Source organism: Aythya ferina, assembly GCF_964211825.1.
Source record: "Aythya ferina genome assembly, chromosome: 1".
NCBI lineage: Eukaryota > Metazoa > Chordata > Aves > Anseriformes > Anatidae > Aythya > Aythya ferina.
In genome coordinates this window covers 125,638,098-125,660,017 of record NC_140296.1, presented here as the reverse complement: position 1 = coordinate 125,660,017, position 21,920 = coordinate 125,638,098, and the positions used below count along the sequence as shown (strand labels likewise).

Here is a 21,920-nt window from a genome sequence, read left to right as displayed (position 1 = left end):
AAACAAAAAACAACAACAATAACAACAAAACACCAACAAGCAAAGACTGCATGGCAGCACAGACAGAGAGAAAATAAATTACTATTTCCCATCAACGTGTGCTGTTTGGCCACATCCCAGGAAGCATGGCCTCAGTACATGTAGTGCTTGCTTGGGAGGACAGACATTTTTGTAACAAGAGCCCTCCCATGCCCCGCTTCTCTTTTCCCACCTTTTATTGCTGAGTGTGACGTCATACGGTATGGAATATCCCTTTGGTCCGTTTAGGTCAGCTGCTCTTCTCCCTCCTCCGACCAAGCTTCATGGACAAATCAGAGCATGGGGAGGGGCATCAGTCTCTAGCCTCTTCTCTCTTAATGCACACTGTTCTGGAACAGCTGCTCCTAACCATGCTGACCATTTTGCTTGCTCTTCTGCCCGGTGAGAGACAATAGATCCATCTGCAGCATCATCCAGGCCATGCTGGACTGGTGTGAGTTGAAGGGCCATTTTTGGCCACTGTCCATACTTCTCCTTTCCACTTTTTCTCTCTGACTCATGCAGGAGTTGGGGTCGGAAAACTCATCACGCAATGGCCAGAGGAAACCCTCAAGAGAGCTGGAGAGACTGTGGACATCTCCTGTTACCAGAATAATAGCCACCAACTTGCCTATATGTTCTGGTACCAGCAGCCTCCAGGGAGTGGCCTGAAGTTAGTAGCCAGCACCTCTCTGTGGTTGCAGAAATCTTATGCGGAAGGTTACAGTGAGGCCAAGTTTGAGATCAGCAGAGACAACAGTGAACTCTCTGTTATGACTATCAAGAATGTGACACGCAAGGATGCAGCCACGTATTTCTGTGCTGCGAGTGATCACACGGTATCGTGAGGGGGTTGAGCACTAACATAAAATCCCCACCTTGCCAGAATGGGAGACAAAGTCTCTGAAAACTGTGAGACAGATTGGAGAGGGGCAGAGGAAGATCAGAAGGAACACAAGGGCAAAGTAAGTTAATGGAACCGGGACTCTTTGGAGGGAAGAGCGTCAAGCAAAACAATGCAGCAGCACCTAGCATTTTTGAAGACAAAACCCCTTCAGACATACAAACACACAGGTCAGCATTAAGAATTGAGGCACTGCTGGCGTGGTTAGTAAAAGGCAGCAGATACTTCTCAGGACTAGTGCTACAGCAGCACAGCCGTGTTCTGGGCCACTATCCCCACAGCAGGCCCTACCGTGGCACCAAGCAGAGAGAGGGTGTGGTAAGAAAAGGTTGGCTGTTTTGGGAGGAGAGCCCAGCCTCTGGCAATGGACATGGGAGGCTGACACCAGTCCAGGTGGGAGGAAGCATACCCAGGACACCAGGCATTCAATCCACTGTGGAGAGGGCAGCCCCTTGGCAGCTTCACAAGTAACAATGTGCCCTGGCAGACACTTTTAGCCACCTGCTCCACACACCTCTTAACTGCCACAGGAACAGTTCTGAGCAGGACTAAGGCACCTCCTAATGGCAAAACTGCATGGGCAGAGAAAGGAAACCACAAAAGGCTGCTCTCACATGGTACATCCATTGTGACAGCCAGCTGTGGGCAGAAACTGAATACGTCTTGGCCAGAGCGCTGCCTAACTAGGCTTGCAATTTCCCTAACACACCTCCCCCTTTTAAGGCTCCCTTCAAGACCCAGGGAAGGAACCGTCACCCCCCGTGTAGAAGCACATGGTATGTGGGCAAAGCTGTGGTCTGGTCTACTCACGTGAATGTCAGGCACCTCGGCATTGGTACATGGGACACTAGTACTGTAGGCAGTCAGTCAAAAAGGAGCTGCAAAACAGCACATCCTTCAAGCAGCACTCTGCACCCCAGGTGGGGCCTCTCTTCCGCACGAGGCCTCAGGAAGCCCACTCTAAAATACGACTCTCTCTCTTTTTATCTCTCTCTTTTTTTTTTTTTTTTTTTTTTTTTTTTACTCTTTAGCAGTTTAGAAAACAGATCATCCACTCTCAAAGGTACACATGACATCGCAGGGGGCTGGGTTGGTAATCTCCTTCGAGGGAAAAGGTCTCTCAGACAGTCTCTGTGCTACTTGCTTACGTCAAGCAGCAGACACGCCTGACCCTTCCCGGACTAATGCCAGAGCTTGCAGCAGAAGTCCTGGATCCTTGTTCCTAAGTCCTTGATGAGAGACATATAGTGAAAGTACTGCATCCAAGTCCCTACCTATTCTCTGTGAATCCCAGTAATCAAGAGGGCACACCTGTCGGCGCAATAGTGCTGGAGCTCATGGCACAAACAGATCTCAAATGGACAACTCAGAGATCATCCAGGAGACAGACCCCATCAGAAAAGAATTCAGGCTGCTCGTTGGGAACTCTGAAGGATGAACTGACTCCTTTGTGTTCAGGTTCAAATTAGAACATCTTCCCTCCCTCCCTCCCACCTCTTCCTCTTTCTTTAAGATGAGGAAGCTCTCCGTGGAAAGTAAATGCCCTCTTCTGCTCACTGTGGGTGAACATCCCACAGCCTCATTATTCGGGCTCTTTCCAAACATAAACTCCTGGGGTGGGTCCAACTCTCCAGCTGCAAACAATTCTCTCATTGAGTGCAGTGGCACTGCAGCAGAATGCTGGTGGCTCCAGGGGCATGGGAGAAAGGAGAAAGGAGAGTTGCTAAATGGAGAGCAGCCGTGTTGGGTATTATCAGTGGTCTGGCAATGACAGCTTGCATTTCTAGAAATACGTTCTCCTAGTTCAGGTATTTCAGTCAGCTGTGTCATTGCTGTACTCAGATAAAATAGGTAAATTTGTCCAGTCTGATGCAAGATCCTGGGAAAGGGAAAGCTGGAGAGACCATGGGCTGACAAAGATAAAGCTCTCCAGGAGCATAAAGCAGAGGAGTTTCTGAGGCTAGTCCTCATCCACATCACAGAGCTTGGTCGTGGAGGCACCATGCATTCTCTCTTCCTCCTTCTCTCCTGCCTGGGAGCCGCTGGTACGTTCTCTAATGATACTGATCGTCTAGCTACCTGCACACCTGAGCAAACCTTCTCTCACAGGCTCTTGCCTTGTCCTCTCTACTGGCCTTTCTCTTTCCCCAGTAGCATGACATTCTGTTTTTCCTCAATTTCCACTCATGTCAGAGACATAGACTCCAGCCTCCTAGAGACGTGGAGAAGGTAGGACAAGACAAGGGTGCATAAAACAATGCAGGGCTTGCTGTCTCCTTGTCTACAAGAATTAGGGAGTATGAAAGACAGCTAGGCATTTTGGCAGGTTCAAAAACAGCAAAGGACATGGCCTGTTAAAATCTGGGAGGGTGAAGGTGAGTTAGAGGGGAAGAGGATGGGACGGATGGTCGGGCAACACATTTGTGAAAGAGAAGTCCATTGTGGTTTATGAAGTCATCTTCTGCTCCTTGCATCTGTAATGGATGGTCAGAGGCAGGATCCCAGCCTGCAATGTTCTGGTGCAGTGGGTTTTAAAATGGGGTGCATGCACCTCTGGGGTTGTGCATTACAGTGTGGGAGGAAAACATTCGAAGTTCAGTAGGGCAAGTACGTAACTTCGAAATGAACAAATAGACATATGTCAGGGCTGTGGGAAGGTGTTTTACTGATAGGGTTATGGAATCAAAAATGCTGGAGACCACCGTTCTGTTGGCTCCAACAAATATCTTCTTTCTTACATTCTACTGTGACATCATCCTCCAACTCTGTGGAGCCTTTGTGTTCTCTCTGAATCCTTCACTACCAAGTTTTTCTACCTCTCTTGCTCACTCTTTGTCTCACCCCTGCAAATGAAGAAGTTCTCTCAACTGTGTTTGCCCGTTTTACATACGCTTTCTACCATGGCACAGCTGTCTCATCCCAACCCAAAGGTGCCCCGGAAGGAACACAGTGAAGGCTGCGTACAATTCATTTATGAGGTTCTTTGGCAGCTTGTGCTCTCCTGTTCTCTTCCTGACTTCAGTGGTACAGACAAAGCCTGGTGTTTCAGAGTAGTGCAGAAAGAACTCAGCAGGATATTTCAGGAGTTGCTTGGAGACTTCTGAAGTTTCAAGCTGTCTTGGCTCTTGCTCATTCTCTGTAGCTCACTGTCTGCTGCTATGCTTTAAGAGAACGAATTCAGGCATGGTGCTGTGAAACCCAATTCTCTTTTCCTCAGTTGCTTTCCCTGGAGCTGCTGATGATGACAAGATTGTGGGAGGCTACAACTGCCCAGAGCATTCAGTTCCCTACCAGGTGTCCCTGAATGCTGGCTATCACTTTTGTGGAGGATCCCTCATCAACAACCAGTGGGTCCTGTCAGCTGCTCACTGCTACCAATCGTACGTATGGCTTGGGTTGTGTATCCGGGTGGATTCTGCTCAAATCTTACAAACCCACCACATCTAGAACTCCGGTGCCTCTCAAGAGAAGACCATGCATGCATGGGGGCAGGGACAGAGGCAGGGCAATGCATGGTGTACCTGAAGCCAAAGGAGAAACCCTAGCCTCAGTCCTGCTGCGTTACATGGTCTTTCCAGTATTCCTGCACTCATAGCATCCTTTTCTGTGCATCCTAACATGCCATTCGGTCTACATTTACACATCCATGGGGCTTACCATTACCGCTTTCTTCTTTGTCATTCCTCCAGACTTTCTCCATGGACCTCCCTCGTCCTGAGTTTAGGGCACACTTCTGTGCAGAGGGAGAAACAGGAAACTGAATCTCCCTTTCTTGTCTATCTGGCAATGCTCTCCCAACTCAGTCTTCTATGAAATCATGAAGTTCCTAGAGCTGCGTGACACACGAACCATTGATTAGCACAGCACTCCCTTACTCGCTTTCAAGTGTCTGCCGGTCCCCACGTGGCAGCCAGTTGTTCTACGCATGGCTAACTGCTGCTTTTCTCTGCTGACAATTTTGCAGCCGTATACAAGTGAGGCTGGGAGAGTACAACATTGATGTGCAGGAAGACAGTGAAGTAGTCAGGAGTTCTTCCGTAATCATTCGCCATCCTAACTACAGTTCAAGAACCCTTAATAATGACATTATGTTGATCAAGCTGGCATCCGCCGTGGACTACAGTGCCGACGTTCAACCCATAGCCCTGCCCACCTCTTGTGCCAGGGCAGGGACGGAATGCCTGATTTCGGGCTGGGGAAACACACTGAGCAGTGGCAGTGAGTATCTACCCACACCGCATGTAGCTTTCACACTTCTCCTGCTCTACCACCATGCTTGTGAGACCCATGTACAGTTCACCCCTTCTTTGCAGCCTTTTCTTGTTGTGCCCGCAAGTCCTCCACGCTGCCCTGACTTCACGCTGCCCTGCCAGTGTGTCTCAATCTACAATGCACTTCACTGTTTTACTTTACCCTGCTCTGCTGGATGGCTCTCGCATATAGGTCGTTGGTCTTTCTGTTCACTGACAGTACTGAGTCCCAAGACAAAACCTAAAACTGTTACTGCTCTCCCGGCAGCCAATTACCCTGAACTCCTCCAGTGCCTGCAAGCACCAATTCTGAGTAACCAAGAGTGCCAAGATGCTTACCCGGGTGAAATCACCAGCAACATGATCTGCATAGGATTCCTGGAGGGTGGGAAAGACTCATGCCAGGTAGGAGTTGATGTCTGCGCAGAGCCCTGGGCCACACACTGCCAGGGTGCCCCAGGCTGCACGGTATACATTGGAGCTTGGCAGCCTGCTTAGCTTCAGCCTCCTCCTCGCCAGGTGCTCTCTTCTGACGCACCCTTTGCAGCACGCTTTGGGTGCAGGGTGGACTTCACTGAAAATAGCAGGCCCAGCCACATCTGCTGGTTGGCACCGAGCATGGTACCAGTGAATTTTGGAGGGCTAGGGGAGGCCAGCAAGCAAGGGGGGGTATCTCTCTGTGCTCCCATATCAGGGCCTGCTGCGCTTTGTTTTGCATTCCCTGGATTCTTTGTGCCAAGTCAAAAACTTTCTGGGTGAGATTCTGCTTTTAAATCATCTTGTGCCTCTAAATTTTCCCCTCCAGGGTGACTCAGGTGGACCAGTTGTGTGCAACGGAGAACTCCAGGGCATTGTGTCATGGGGAATCGGGTGTGCTCTGAAAGGTTATCCCGGTGTCTACACCAAGGTCTGCAATTATGTTGATTGGATCCAAGAGACCATTGCAGCCTACTGATACCTTGACAACCACATGGCTCCTTGGCCACTACCCTCCCGCCCTAATGCTTTCCCTAAGAAGACAACAGCACAAATAAATATCTAACTTAAAGAGCCTTACAGACATTTACTTTGGGGACTTTAGCTCGTCGGAGACAAGTGGGGTTCCCTGCAGCCTTCCACCAGCTCCTCCTGAACCTTCTGTGTTGTTCCGGTTCAGTTGTGTGCACTGGGAGCAGTACCCTAGAGCTGCTGGGCTGTCGGGCTACGGGAATATGGCACTATTCCACCATCCAAGAAGTCTTCTGAGCCAGGCACCTCCTTTTCTTTGCTCCTGGCCCTCTTACTGAGAAAAGGAGCAGGTCTCTGGGGAGCGGGTTCCTACAGCAGCAGAGCAGAGTTCCATTTTGCTCCTGCCAGTGGCAAAGTTTTCTTCTCACTGGCACCGTAACAGCTTTGATGGTGGCCATTACTGCTATGGCACTAGGTGGGACAGCAGGCAGAATCCGGAAGCACAGAGCAATCAGGCTACAGGCAACACCTGTGGGCAGTGATATGTTCTCTTTCACTTGCTCCAGGACATTCAAGACAGGTGGACTGTGTCCACCAGGGTCCAGCAGGTAACACAGACTATCTGCTAAGGAAAGGCGGACAACAACAAATGGGGATAAATACCCCAGGCCTGACTGCAGTGTAAAGCATCGAGGGAAATCAGTTAAGAAAGGAAATACAGAGAGCAGCTTTGGCAGAAGCTTTGTGCTGCAAAAGGACATAGCCCATGGATGAGTTCCAGTTTTAAAGGGTGTATTTAACCTATTTCATCCAGCACATGATCTGCAGAGGGTGGCTAGAAAGACCTTCCCCAAAGCACCCTGAGGCAGTGTAAACTGGGCCACTACGGAGCAGCTTTAATCTCTCCAAACCTAGAAACTGCATCTTTGTTGTGAGAATCTGGGATAGGGAGTTTGTAGGAGGAAAAAAGAGAGGCCTAGGAGGGACTGGGAAAAGTGCAAAATTCTTCTAAGGGTGGTGAAGTGGAGAGTTGGGTGGTCTAAAAATGTTAGGAAGGAGTTTAGAAGTGGGAGCTACTAAGTTTGGCATAGTGAAATAGAATGAAGGAGGAGGGGAAACTCATACCACATCAGCAGGTGCAGTTGTATCAGAAATGGAATAAGAATGGACTGTTTGGGTATGAGAGGTGTGAAAGAATGAGCATAGGACTGACTGGGCAGGGGATCTGGGATAGCAAGCCCCAGCTGGAAGGGTTTCTGCAAGAATTGTCTCCAGTCAAGTTCCGGGGGAACTGTGCACCAACATAGGCTACTGAATGAAACTGGCATGAGATGCTTTACATCCATTAAAGCCAAGAAGCCATCTGATGGTAATCGCACACAGCCACAGTTTAGCTGGACAATCCTAGTTGTGGCGTTAAGTGTTAAGCATCTGTCGAGCTTTGGAAGTGGGCTGCCAGTGCCTTTGTTGCATTGCAACCATCATTTGTCCCTGTCACGACTGGAAAGCCAGTCCTTACTTGATGTTCTCAGTCAAAATATTAGCCTCCAAATCCAATAGAAACTTCTGCCAAGCAGCTCTTACTGTTCCCAGCTGTCCTTAAACACTCTTCCCTCAATAGGAAGCATTTCCTTGATCCTTTGGTCCTCTTCCACCTAGGCAGGAGACATCAGCCCTCTGGTCATTGCCACATCTCTTCCTATAGTCCCTATTTTATTAAAGGGGCGATCTCACTGCTTTCCCCAAGACTTACTGTTGGGTAGAGCTGAAACTGGTAGCCCAACAGAGGGGTGGCTGCCATGGCCTCACACACCCAGACCCAGCCAGCAGAAAGGCTGAGAATGTGTTCTCAGTAGGCGTGCATACATGCAATATGTGCATACCTACATACGTAGCCAAGCACACAGATCAACACAGACTGACATACTCAGCAGTCATGCCAAGAAAACCAGCATCAATGGTCTCACCTTAGACATCTTCATTTTCCTTCTTTTCATTGTTTTTCTAATGTTTGTAGTTTATAGGCTTTGGTTTTTTTTTTTTTTGTTTGTTTTTTTTTGTTTTTTTTTTTTTTTTTCCAAACAAAATCCAGTAGTTCAGAATCTGAACTGGTAAGCTCAATCATACCTATCTTTATCTTACTATGGTTTGGCTTACAAAACATACAAAGCATTAAAGAAAAAAAGCATACAAAGCTTTCACACATCATATAGAATATATTTACTTCCCTTCTGGGAAGAAACTATAGCTGTTCAGGTCATTTCTGTTTCCTTCTTTAAAAAGCAGGGTTAAAAAGGAGAGACAGGGAATATTCACTACCAATTCTTCTGGGATATACACCACTCTTACAGGCAGAGCATGCCCTTTCTACAAATCTTTGAAGGCCAAGGGACAGGTATGAACCTCGTTGAGCTTCAGGCAAATACGTGAGGCATAACGCCAAAAAGGGTGGAAAAAGTGAAAACCTCAGTAATATTGCTTGGAAGAAGTAACATCAGGACTAATGAAGAGGGTTACTGCAGTCAAAGACCTACATTTCAGTCCAACAGTCCTGTGAAAGTTCTAGGAAAACCAGTTTATGCCAGAATCACTATGGAATATAAACACCATGATGGCAACTTTGGGAGTGTTTTTTTTTTTTTTTTTTTCGTCTCCTTTAATAAGTTACCAGTTCCTGAAATTCATAATATTACAGTCCTAGTTCAGACCTCTCCCTTAAACATTGAAAACCAGTTCTATTAGCTTGGGAACATAAGCAAAAATCTATTTCTCAGCTCCCAGTTACGTTTTTTTTTTTTTTTTTTTTTTTTTTTTTTTTTTTTAATTTTATTTTTGTATGAGAAATGCAATTGTAAGAGCCTTTTAAAGCAAATTATCAGTAGCCTTCATTCCAGTAAATAAATGAACTGGTTATTGACTGGTCACAGCTGTGTAGTTTCCAGTTGCAGTGGAAAACCATCCATATCTCTAGTGGACTTTGTCAACTTGAAGTTCTGCAGCCACAGTGCCCAATTCCAGCTCTGAGGTAAAACTTGATCCTAGGCATTGGTTCTTTTGCAAGCTTGAGATGGCACCGAAAATAACCTGCTATTCTAAGAATAGTTTATCATGAAATAGCTATTTTCCTTGTCTCATTCCCTGTCCTTATATTTATTCTTCTTCAACTCCTGCTGTAGTGGATTTTAGGGAAGCTGTAATTACAGAAACCACAGTCAAAGGTACCTGTTGCAGATGTCCAGCAATGACATTCCAGACACAACTGTGTAAACTGTTGTGTATTCACAGTGTTGTATATTCACAAAAATAACAATTTGTCAGTAATAGCCTACCAGCAGTCTAGAAATTGATCTGGCTTCTCAAAAGATAATATGGTGGAAGGAGAGGATATGTAAAGTCACATCCCTATGCAGAATATGCCAGACCACCCTATGTATGTATATTTACTTTCCTTCCATTCTCTCCTAGCCTGTGTATACTCAAGCTTTGTATTAGAGCCACTGGTTTGCACCCAAGTTTTACTTTAGTTTTACTACTAAGGAACAATATTGTTTCCCAAATGCCCATCTGCTCCCAAGCTAGTGCCTATACTGGGCAATTAGCACAAGGTCATCTGTCCTGTTATTTCTGTTCTGTCAGCTCTTGTACCACAAGAAGCCTGAAGAACAGCATCTGTAGTCACAGTTTTTCAGCTTTTTCTTCATTGTCTGTTCTAGCTACTCAGACTTTTTCTGCCTTTCTCCTTTTAGAAAGTCAAGCTTATAAGTCTTGGAATGAGGAAACTGACTTTTGCTTACCCAGCTAGGAAGCTTGATGTCTCTCTTCTCCACTATGCAGCGCAATTATGCTCTGAAAGGGCTGTTGCTTAATTTTAGGGGTTCATGATCTGAAGTACTGAACATTTGTGAAACAAACTTCCTAGTGCTCCTAAGACAAATTTATAAAGCTCAAGACTTCTCTGTATTTTGCTTCTTCTGTGTATTAGAGAATAATCCAAGACAGACATAAGCAATGAGATCATTATTTCCTTTGAAATTCCCTCACTAAAATGATACTGTTTTTACATAATATGGCCTTAAATGTTTCTTGTTGACAAATCCTTACCTTTCCTTCTTGGCTGGAGTTTTACACATGAAGCCTCCTATCAGATACATGGAAACCCAAAGCAATAAACAGTCTTTGCTTCCCTCCCACTTGTTTAAATTCATGGCCTACAAGGCCTTTCCTTTTGAGGAGGGATGAGGGGGGATGCAAGGGGGGGAGGGGAATGGTGGGAACTAAAAATGAACTCTAAAGTGGGACAAGACTGCTGTCTGCTGGCACTTTTGGAAATTACCTCATAATAGTGACCATCTATGTGATGTTAGCATCACATAGAAATACTCCTTCAAAATTAATACAGAAGAAGTGGTTTGAATGGTTTTACATGAAAGACACAATGTTGGAGAGAGTCTGCTAATGACAAAAAGGACCATAATGGAGCTGTAGACTGGTAAAGGAAACAGAATAATCTTAAAGGGATTTCAGTAGAATGGTTTTAGACCCTGAGTAAACACTGCTGACATCAGAGACAGAATTAGACCAAGGCAGGCAAATAATATCACACTATTAGTGTTATCATGTAGGCAGAGACAGACCAATAAAAAATGCTAAATGTATTTTTAAAATAACTCAGTCCAAACAAAGACAAATGTCTGCCATCATTCTTATAATTGGTGAGTTAAACATACAGGCAAGTTAAACACACAGGGCATCACCTGTCACCTGTCCAATATTTTACATGGCTTTCTGTAGTCTTCTGTTTTGGTCCTAAATGTTTCAACTTACTCTGACTTTCTCATTCACCTCCCCTGAGGACATAACAGCTGTTAGGAGCTTAGCAGAACAGCACAAAAGAAAAAGAAATATTTTGCTTGGAGAGCTATCTATTTTCAAATAATTGTATGTATCCTATAGTAACTGACTGCTATTTATATCAAGACAGGATGGAGTGAAACCATTAGAATGCAACATGAATTGTAGGTATTCAGTAATGTTGCTAACTATGTCCTGACTATTTACACAAGAAGATGAGGCCTGGATCAGCTAAGCATGTCCTAAACCTAAATTTGTTTGTTCATGCTCCTGTCTCTCCCTGTATAGCCTCAATGTCTGTTGGTATACACAGTTGCACTGGCACAGATCTTTCCCTCTTGGAAGCTACATCATACCTGGGCACACCTAAGGGGAAAAATGCAGTTTTGTTTCTTCATTTAATTACGTGTGTGAGAGAGAAAAAAAAATAATAAAGTACCCTTCCACCTTAAAGTTCTCACCACCTTAAAACAATCTCCAACATGAAGGTATGCTTGTACTCCTAGATGAAGCTTTTTTGTAGTCATAGATACTCAGGAGAAGATTATATTTCTGCTTCCTGGAACAGGGTAGTCAGAGTAGTAAAAACCTAAGAGCTCAAAATCATACTTCTTGCCCTTTCAGAGCAGCCAAAAAGTATTGCACAGACAGAAGAAGATATTCACAAGCAGGCAAGACTACAAGTATAAACACCAGTCTGTAGTAAGCAAATCAATCTCAATGCAAAACAATTACAGTTGGTTTGCGTTCTGCTTATCATTCTGTGTTGGAAGAGTGAGAATGAAAGCACCATAAACACTACCATGAAGTTGAATGGTGAAAAATAACTGCATATAAAACCAGTTAATAAAATGGGAAGAAAAAAAAAAAAAAAAAAAAAAAAGACTAATTTTTGTCTATAGGAAAAAAAAATTAAAGTTGGAAATATAGATTCTGGGATAATGGATACACTAAGAGGTGATCAGATTATCTCACAGACAAAGCAATGGCAGTGGAAGGAAGGGGCCTGTGGTTGCCACAACTTCTCATGGTGACTGGATGACAAAATGTGAGGGTGGAGACATGTGGGATTGTTTTTGTATGAGGTTGTATCGTTGTGGGGACAGGGGATCCACAATGATATATTCTCCAGGAGGTCTTTACAAAAACCCATATGTGCATAAGCCTCAAGGGAGAGTGTATTTAGACAAATACAGAGCATTCTGAAGCACAGTGGGCATGTTCTGTCTTGGTTTCTCCTGACAGACCCAGTATGCTGAGACTTACTTTTATCATCTGAGAACTGCAAGCCTAAGCCTATCCTGTCTAGAAGACAAGCCAGAAGATTCTGGGATGACTTTGAAATAATTTTCAACAAACCAGATTGATTGGAGATGCACCTAAAACTTATCAGAGTATGTGAAACACATAACTAATATTTTTTCTGATGCAATAATGCCTCCACCCTCCACCCCATGACCCCCTCCCAATTGTTCTTTGCTAACATGACCAAAGTGTTAGGAAAAAAATCTGAAAAGTAGCAGGTATCAGTCAAAGGCAATATATAAAATGGTGTTGGGGCTTTCTCTGGGCAAGTCTCCAGTGTCCACTAAGACATGCTTGTCAGGGCAATTTTCTTTTCTCAAATCCTCCATTCTTTCTCACTGCAGTTTTTCCTAATGGATGCAAAAGGGTTTGTCTGAGATTAGCCAATGGATTCTTCTGGACTGTACTTATGTAGATTACTTTTAACCTATCAGGAATTTTAATGGGATCTTGCAAGACTATTTAAGATGTCTGGCCTGCCGCTGAAGAGAAACAAATGAGTTTGTTTTAATTCAATACCACAAAGCTGAAGCACCTATAAGAAAACACATGACCATGACCACCACAAAACAATTTGATTATTAAGCTTCACAAGCTACAGAAATGAAGGCTTCCCTATGCTTAGAGTACTAGGCTGACAAAACAGAAGCTGTAGTTGTAGAGGAATTATATTTGTAGACTTTGACAGCCTCTAGTATTTTGAGTACCTCTGTATGGTTTCTATGTCTTCAAAATGAGAGCAGCAGGTGATATCAATGAGAGTAAATGGAGATTAGGCCGTGAAACAACTGGAGGTGAAATGTAGACAACAAAAATAAGTATCAATAAACTCTGAAAAGTGCTCTTATAAATGCTACAGATTATACAATAAAATTTCAAGCTGGTGATCTGCCATAGTCTTTCAGAGACTAAGGACATCTTTGGGTTTCCAGATACAGTAAACATTACCTAAGTTTCTGCTTACTAAACTCAACTGCAGCACATCCATTTTCTTAGCTTATAATACAACAGTTTGTCATTGTGACCAACACTAAGGTGATTTTTGGTTTTGGCACAAAAGTTACAGTGATGGGTAAGAAAATTTTGTTTTCTCTTTAAATAACTTTAAATCCCTTTAAAGTTTAAATCCCTTAAAACTTTAAAGTTCTTCTTTTCAGAGAATTTCAACTTTATCCTCCTTTTCATCATTAAGCTGGTGTTTTACTAATGTTCTAATATCCCTGTCTGCTTTGGAGACCAGATTAAGTTTGCTACTCTATTTAATTACATACATTTCACGTTGGAGAACAAAGGCATCTTCTGTGAATAAAGGACTGTCCATAAAAAAGATAGACGGGTTGAAAAATATGTGCATGTTATCACTGTATCTTCTTAATAAATTAGCATCTGCAAAAATCATTATTTTTGAAAGTATAGCTATGCCCCCATAATGCTAGTTCTCCTGCGTTTCCAGGTTATCCATAACAGTTGTCTAAGTTATGTTTACATTTAGGGCAGGTCTAGAAAACAAATCAAGAATCTACAAACGAATTACTTTGAGTCTTTTGAGGGTAAACTAAAACATGTTATCTCAGATGACTGGGAAAGACAAATAAGTATACTACTGTTTTTGGTTAACAAACAGAAGCAAAAATATTCAGCTTTATCATAAGCAATAATATCAGCTCTCTGCAGCTGTTTAATTTCTAGTTGTTCTAGAAAACTACTGTCCATAGCATAGCAAGTTTTTCTTCCACAGAGCACACTTATCAGGATGATAATAAAAATTACTCTTACAGTTTTTACTATTATTATTATTACTATTATTAAATAAAAATACTATTCCTATTACTATAATTACTATTTCAGAATAGATTCTGAAAGGCCACTGAAAATCACCAAAAGAGAATGTGTGGTTCATTTCGAATAAAAGTAACTCCTGTGGAATATTTCTATCTGGGCCACACTTCTGGATTTGGACTGTTTCCAAACCCAAGGGAAAGCAAGGCTGTTTCTGAGACTGATTAATGATGGTGATCTCTCCTTCTCATTATTATTCCTGGAATTAGAAGAACCTCACACTTTTATACCAGACCCTTCCTCACAGAGAAAAATGCTTTCAAGTGATAAATTTTAGTCTTCATAGGAAAAATGGAGGCTCTTCCTCAGACATGATCAGACATTAGAAAAAAAAATACAGAAAATTGCTCTGTCTGCATCTGAGAAATATTTTCTAACACTGCATGTGTCCTCTAAAGAAATGGTGAAAGCTGCAGCAACTGATTCACCTAAGGCTGAAGAAGAGAGCTCTGGAAGAGTTATTTCTTAGATTGGTTTCACTGGATCAGACACATAGGTGTATTTGCTGTTCCTTTACACATCTTTACACATCTGTTTTTTTTTTTTTTTTTTTTTTTTTTTTTTTTTTTTTTTTAGGGGACCATGAATTAATGAGCTCCTAGTTTCAGTATTTGCTAGTTCTGCATGAGGGAGGGTTAGTCCAGAGGTATGGCTCAGAGGACTAACAGTAGCAGAGAAGTTTTACTGCAGCTGCAAAATAGTGTGAATAATGAGAAACTGTTCTTTGGCACTGGGACAAAACTCACTGTCATAGGTAAGACAAAAATCAGATCTCTGTATTATGCATGTAATACTGTTTTAGGGGACAAGAACATTTTTAATTCACAGCAAAATAATGATCATGTTCCACTCATCTATGATGACAGAATTAATGATTTATTGGTTGTTTATTAGAAACAGAAGTTCTGATATAAAAGTGTAGGGTTTTCAGGCACCAATTTTAAGATTGTTTTGACTGTGAAATTCATGATGGGAGAAAGGGAAAAAAAAACACTGCTCCCATTGTTCAAGAAAACATTACAGAGTTTGAAAATGAAGGGTCCTTCTTTAGTCTGCAAGGTGTTTTTGTTTGTTTGTTTGTTTGTTTTTCAGTTCTTCTGCCCTGCTGTCTAACAACCAAAAGCAAAATTTCAGGGATACTGTCAAGTTCACAAGTATGCTTGTGGTGGCTCGGAATCAGGCAGGGAAGGTGCAGTCTTGCTGGTATTTTGCTTCCCTCCCCATAGATGGTAGGCAGGCTGCCTGAAATTGCACTGGGACACTGTTTCCTTTTAACATTCTTTTTCACTGTTAAAAAGGATATTTTAAAAAGTCTGAATTATCTTTCTCTTACTTTTCTGACAAGAGTGCACTTTTCTCCACTATTCATTCTCTTCTTCCCTACATTCTTTCTCTGCCTTCTCCCCTCCAAGGAAAGGATTTAGCATGACCTGCTCTGTTAATACCATCTTCCTTTAACATCAAGGTGGTTCTGTTGAGCATTTTTGAATCACAGGACAAAACAACCTTATCACTCTGCCACTGCCAGCTCTAATAGCAAACTGTAGAAATACACATGGGCTTGATCCTTTAAACATTCCCATTTTGGGGAACTAAGTAGCAGACAAAAACAGGAAAAGGCCCCTTTGTGTTACTGGTGTAACACAAATGGTGTAATGGTGTACACCTGTGCTTTTTGACTGTACCAGTTATATTTAGAGTTGGCACTGTGTTCAGAGTTATATTTAAGCTCAATGTGAAGGACATTTGAAAATTTTCCTTGCATTAATTATACATAACATATACGCAGATGATTTTCAAATGGGAATAGAGGTGAAAAATAGCAAGATATTATTAAAATGATCTTGCTATTAGGGGAATGGGAGAACTGTGATACTTTTTCTCTTAGATAGATGAAGAATGTTTGACAGGGTATACATGTATTTATATACATAAATACAGTGATTAAGCATTGCACCAGTGATCTTCCGTGACCAATGTGGAAGATCAGAACAGAATGGGCTGTTGATATATATATTTTTCTAATTCTCTCTGCTCTTGCTTATGTCAGTCTCCTAATTCTTTATTCCATTTCAAGTATGCTCATCTCTGGCTTTTTTTTTTTTTTTTAATTTCAATACATTTTTTTTTTTTTTTTTTTTTTTTAGCATGTTGAATCTTTCTCACTATTTCTCACTGTTCTCCTCATCTGTTTCAGTGTCTTCACTTTTAGCCACTGGGGCTATGAGACAATGAACTTATGCTAGAAAGAATTTTAAGATTAAAAAAATAAATCATCAAGCCATGTACTAGAAGGAGCAGTAAAAGTGATCAGCCTTACTTTTGGAAGGAAAGCAGTGCCAAACTTGCTAGTGAGCTATGAATGTAACTATCTAGTTACCTCTTCTGAGGTCTGTATGAGCTCATGTTTTCACAGAAAGGCCTAAGGTTCTTTGTAGAGTAGGCACTGACAATCATGATTAAGGCTAGCGGTTGAAAGAAAACTCCAGGGCTTATGGGTCAAGATCTATGCAAGATAAATTTCTGTTTATTTATGTATGTCCACTCCAGAAAGGAGGGAATGATCAGGAAGAGCATCCACAATGTATTGTAGAATCATAGAATGGTTTGGATTGGAAAGGACCTTAAGGACCACCTAGTTCCAATCTCCCTGCCATGGGCAGGGACACCTCCCACTAGACCAGACTGCCCGAGGCCTAGCCCAACCTGATCTTGAACACCTCCAGGAATGGGGCATCCACAGTCTGCCTGGTCAACCTGTTCCAGTGCCTCAACACCCACAGAGTGAAGAATGTCACTCCTAACATCTAATCTAGATTTCCTCTCTATTAATTTAAAACCATTCTCCCTTGTCTTATCATTATCTGCCCAATCAAAAAGTTGCTCTCCATCTTTTTAATAAGCACACTTTAACTCTTGAAAAGCTGCAATGAGGTCACCCTGGAACCTTCTCTTCTCTGTGATGAACAACCCCAGGTCTCTCAGCCTTTCTTCATAGGAGAGGTGCTCCAGAGCTCTGATCATCCTCATGGCCCTCCCTGGACCTGCTCTAACAAGTAAACATCTTTTTGTGCTGGGGTCCCAGACCTGGACACAGTATTCCATGTGCGGCCTCACAAGGGCAGAGCAGAGGGGGACAATCACCTCCCTAGAACTGCTAGCCACATCTCAGTTAATTCTATCATATGGAATAAGTAAAAGTTTACTCTTTATCTCCATAGTTCTTTCTGACTTTCTGTTTCCATGTGCACTCTGCAGACCTGGCAGAATTATCAAGCTTGATAAAAGAAAGGAATTCTAGTAAAACATATAACAAATATAAAATGATATAAAAAAGTGGCTTTTAGAGTCACTGCCTAGTTTCTAAGTAGCATCTCATTGTTACTTTGTACATCCCTTCTGACTGCAGATATACATATAAGATATACACATATCTGCATATTTTATATGTATACATGTATATATATGTAAGATTAAATGTCTTAAACACTCTTGAGAATAAAAATATTAAACACTCTAGGACATGGAATATCTTTTGTTTTCTGAGTGTATAAATTCTCACTTTACTCTGAAAAGTGTAAGGTGAGGTTTTCTCATACCCAGGATAATCTAAATAATAAATAACATAAATATGATATTTCGTAGTCTTAAAAAAGGATGGCAAGTAAAGATCTAGAGCTAAACTTGCCCCAGGCAGGCTCAGGTTACCTACCTAAAGTGTTATTCACTTCAGATAGTGAGAAAGATTATCTCTTTCTTTTCATGTCACACCTCAGCTGGGGCTCCAATTAGGGTATCACATGGAAATACAATTCTGAACACTGCAGCAACAGTCCTGTCTTACTACAATTTCAGGAATGTGCTGCAGTCAGCTAAAGATGCTTATTCCTTATAACACAGGCTTTTACCTGTTACTACAAATACAGGCCTTTTGGTTACTTTACTTTGTTCGCACAGCTTTTTATAAGCTTTCCTGTTCTTTTGACAGGGACTATGCCAGAAATACAATCAGTGCTCCATTTCTGTAGCCAGGCCTTTTATATTTCTGTGCAATGAGTGAATTTTTGCACTTTTTTGATGTCTTTCTGTCTAACAGATAATAATATCTCTAATAAGCATTCGTTAAAAAGCCAGATGCACCAGGAGTCACACAGCACAAATACGATGCACAATTACAAGACCTTCTTGGCTAAAAACAATAATGGAGACTCTGGGCTGTATTCCTTTCTGTTTCAGAGAAAAACGATGTAATCAAACGACCAGCTGTGGCCATCTTTTTCCCATCAAAGCAAGAGATCCAAGAGAAGAGCAAAGCCACACTGGTATGCCTGGCCTCTGGTTTCTACCCCGACAACCTCAATTTAGTCTGGAAGGTGAATGGTGCTGAGAGGACAGAAGGGGTGGGGACAGATGAGACTTCCACATCACATGGGAATACTTATTCACTGACCAGTCGACTGAGAATCTCATCCCAAGAATGGTTCAACCCTTTGAATCGTTTTGAGTGTGTTGCCAATTTTTTTAAGAATGGAACACAGGAATCAATACACAAATTCATCTATGGTGATGCTGGTAAGTAAAAAAATTAAAATAAAAAGAGTATAATCATCATCATGGTGTACAAACTAGAAATCACTTAAAGTGGGAAAAAGGCTATGGGTTACTTATTTCTATGTACAGTGGTGTGTTCATGGCACAAATTATATGTAAATGTGTACCTATTTCCATGTATCTCTTTATATTCCCAGCCCTGTGTATCTGTTATTATCATTATATATCTATGAATTTTCAAAGGTTTCTTCAGATTTTCTTAGTGTAAATATATAGTAAAATATTTATTATGATATAATATATACTATATTTATATTTTATACTATATATATTTACTGTACTAAATATATACTTATGTAAAATATATAGTATAGTAAAATAAATACTGTGAAATTAAACTTCTAAAATTTGTGTTATATTCACATTGAAGAGAAATGTAACTTTCAATTCATTTTTGTCTTTCAGGATGTGCACTTACTGAAGGTATGTGTGTCTTCTCACAAGCTAGTAAATATCTTCATTTATTTCAATTCCGGTTTTACTGATGTTACGTACAAGGGAAATGAGATATATATATATATATATTTTTTTTTCCCAATAAAATAATAACTTATATTTCTACAGCTAAACAGCATGAACGTCAGATTTAAGAAAAAAAAAAAAAAAAAAGACTCAGGAATGTCTGGACCTGCATGTTGTATGTAGCTATTTTTTTAGCTCTTCTTTATGTTTACATTTTGAAATGGTGCAAGAAACAGTGGAACTTTACTGTACTGTCATCTGCTTTTTTATCTTCTCCAGTCCTCAATGCTGCTTTCTATTGGGAAGCTGCTTGCTTACCTTTTTTCTAGAAGAAAAATAAACCTTGAAAGAACAGAAATCATAGTTAGCAAAGTGATTATGACCTCAAAATTATAACACCAGAATTCTTAATATTTCTTATTATTGAATTCAGAATGTTTCTTATTAAAAGTCACATCTTTCCTTCAAACTGTGAAGACATTCATATAAATAACTATGATTATTTCCTCTATGTATTCGAAATTACATATTCTTGGTTTTGACCAACTTCTTTACTGCTTCAAGTATCTGAAGGGTGAAATGAAATCAGGCTGGTTTCTCAACACTACCACTGTACCTTGAGAGTGAAAAAGATGTAAGAATGAAAGGCTAGATTTCAGGTTATTCTGGACTAAGTAAACCTTTGCTTATATATCAGCATTTACAAGGCTACTGAAAATAATGAGTGAAAAAAAATATATAAAAAAAAATATATATATATCTTGTGATTCAGCTTAATTTCAGTTCCTAAGGGTGATTAACAAGACCACCCTAGTTTTTCAATGTGTGGTAACACAATGGTTAAATGTTCCCAATTAAGACATAGTCTTTTAGAATAAAGCCAATCTATGTCTTTTCTAGGGTCATTTTCTTCTTTGGTTCTTTGAATAACAATGTTCTCTCCGCTCCTGTGCTATCACAGGTGTTAACATAGCTATTTATTTGGCTCTAGTTCCTTTGCTTTGCTTAGGTAAAGATTTCAAGAATTCTTATTTGATTAAAGCTACATTAGATCAGTCTCTCCTGATGATGATAATTCAATACAACAATGATATTTGGTTTGCAGAGTCCTACATACTGCATGGAAATTCTCTGAAGCTCACTTACCTTATTCTCTGTGGGAAAGCCTTCCTGTATGCTATTTTGGTGTGCACTCTGATGTTGACAGCCAAGGTAAGCTTGTGTATCACTTCCAGGGTGATTTTGTTCACTAGTACAAGCATAAGACAAAACCTACTTTCAGGCATGGGGTGTTCTCCATATGCTCTGCAGAGCTATGTCCTGCCTTGTTTGAAAAATCACAAGTGCTGAATTTTCTATTACTGTTCTTCCACATCTCAAACAAAATCAGTGCTAACACAGCAATTCCTTCTATAAATATTCTTTAAACACATGGAAAAAGAAGAACAATTATGTACAACTTACCCAGAAAGTAAAAAAAGGAAATATCATACATATCATACTTTTCTATAAGCACTGAAAAGAGACACATGTCTGCAGTAAAAGTAATAAACAGGGGTTTGAGGAGATATGTGCAATGAATGGGATAAATCTGAAGAAGTGGGAGAAGTTTAAATAGCTAGTAACTGCCATGAAATACTTTTTATCCATGAGCTTCTCATACATCTAGCAGATAATTACAGTAAGAGTAGTGGAAGTCTCAGCATCTGTTCCTTTAGAAACAGGACGGGGAGGTATGTTTGAAAAGGGACCTGACAGAGCTGAGAGTATGAACAGAACCTCAATTATTTTCAAGGCATTTTTGTCTCCTTTTTGAAGGCTACTTGAGGAAGTAGGTTTGTACTTTACTGGGTCACAATGATCTGTGAAAATTTGTGTGTAAAACTATTAGGTCAGGATGTAAGAAAATATTATGTACAGGTTAAGATACTTTCTTGCTACAAAGAGAGGATGAAAACATAGAGCTACAACATGCTCATTTTTGTTAATATTCTCAGGAAACACAACAGTTTAGACACTGATATATCAGGTCTACTGTTTACTAGATTGTTGTATTTTTGGCTTTTGCTTGTTTGTTTATTCTGTTTTGTTTCCATTTAGGCTGGTGGCACACTGTATACAGAATGAATGAATAACCCTCTCCATTGCATCATCAGGACCAAAGCAAATTCTATTTTTTACTGTATAAAGGATCCAAGCTTCTGTCTAAGATCTTCTTTGTTTCTTGTGTTTCTCTGTTCCCTCCTGTTCTTTCTAATTTGTTGTAATCACTGGTGGGTTTTCCATGGACATCCAAAAAAATCTCTGTCATAGCTTTAAAACTAACACCTTGTTGCTTAGAGAGTTGCATCAAGTTGCATCAGCTCCTTGAATTGGAAATAAAGTTTTATCTTTGTTCCATTTGAGAAGCTTGAATTTTATTTTATTTTATTTTATTTTTTATTTATTTTTTGTAGCAATAGTCTACTACACCACAAGTTCCAGTGACCTGTTGTGTTGTGAGGAACTCACATTAAAAAAACATTCACAAACAGTCCTGAGAGAAACTATCTCTTATGAAAATATTAGAAGGCTCATCCACTGCTGATACTGTATACCAGCAACTGGAGTGGACTCCAAGCTTCAGAAGCTTGCACAGTGCAGTCCAGTGACTGTGAGAGGGGTTACCAAACAGACTGCATGTCTAAGTCAAGTTGCTGGGAGATGCATAGTACATATGTGTAGGTCCCAGT

The 21,920-nt window shown here is 41.0% G+C and overlaps 1 protein-coding gene and 1 gene segment (V, D, J or C); both read left to right on the top strand.

Moving 5' to 3' along the window:
- LOC311426057 (T-cell receptor beta-1 chain C region-like) overlaps window positions 1-21,593 on the top strand; it is an 82,688-nt gene extending 61,095 nt beyond the window's left edge. Inside the window, exons 3-7 of the C gene segment in view lie at window positions 14,830-14,869; window positions 18,352-18,687; window positions 19,132-19,149; window positions 20,294-20,400; window positions 21,289-21,593.
- On the top strand, window positions 2,702-6,224 carry LOC311426285 (trypsin II-P29-like). Its single transcript, XM_084502557.1, has 5 exons — window positions 2,702-2,967; window positions 4,140-4,302; window positions 4,887-5,140; window positions 5,441-5,577; window positions 5,978-6,224. Exons 1-5 carry the CDS (start codon window positions 2,925-2,927, stop codon window positions 6,125-6,127), a joined length of 747 nt encoding a protein of 248 aa, XP_084358683.1. The 5' UTR covers window positions 2,702-2,924; the 3' UTR covers window positions 6,128-6,224.
- Window positions 21,594-21,920: the final 327 nt, after the last annotated feature.

What these genes read in the sequence shown, in the direction of transcription:
- LOC311426285 (XM_084502557.1), top strand. Translation starts at nt 2,925, where the DNA reads ATGCATTCTCTCTTCCTCCTTCTCTCCTGCCTGGGAGCCGCTG. An exon ending in CTCCTGCCTGGGAGCCGCTG is followed by an intron (nt 2,968 to 4,139) that starts GTACGTTCTCTA and finishes TCTTTTCCTCAG; the next exon opens with TTGCTTTCCCTGGAGCTGCT. An exon ending in AAACACACTGAGCAGTGGCA is followed by an intron (nt 5,141 to 5,440) that starts GTGAGTATCTAC and finishes CTCTCCCGGCAG; the next exon opens with CCAATTACCCTGAACTCCTC.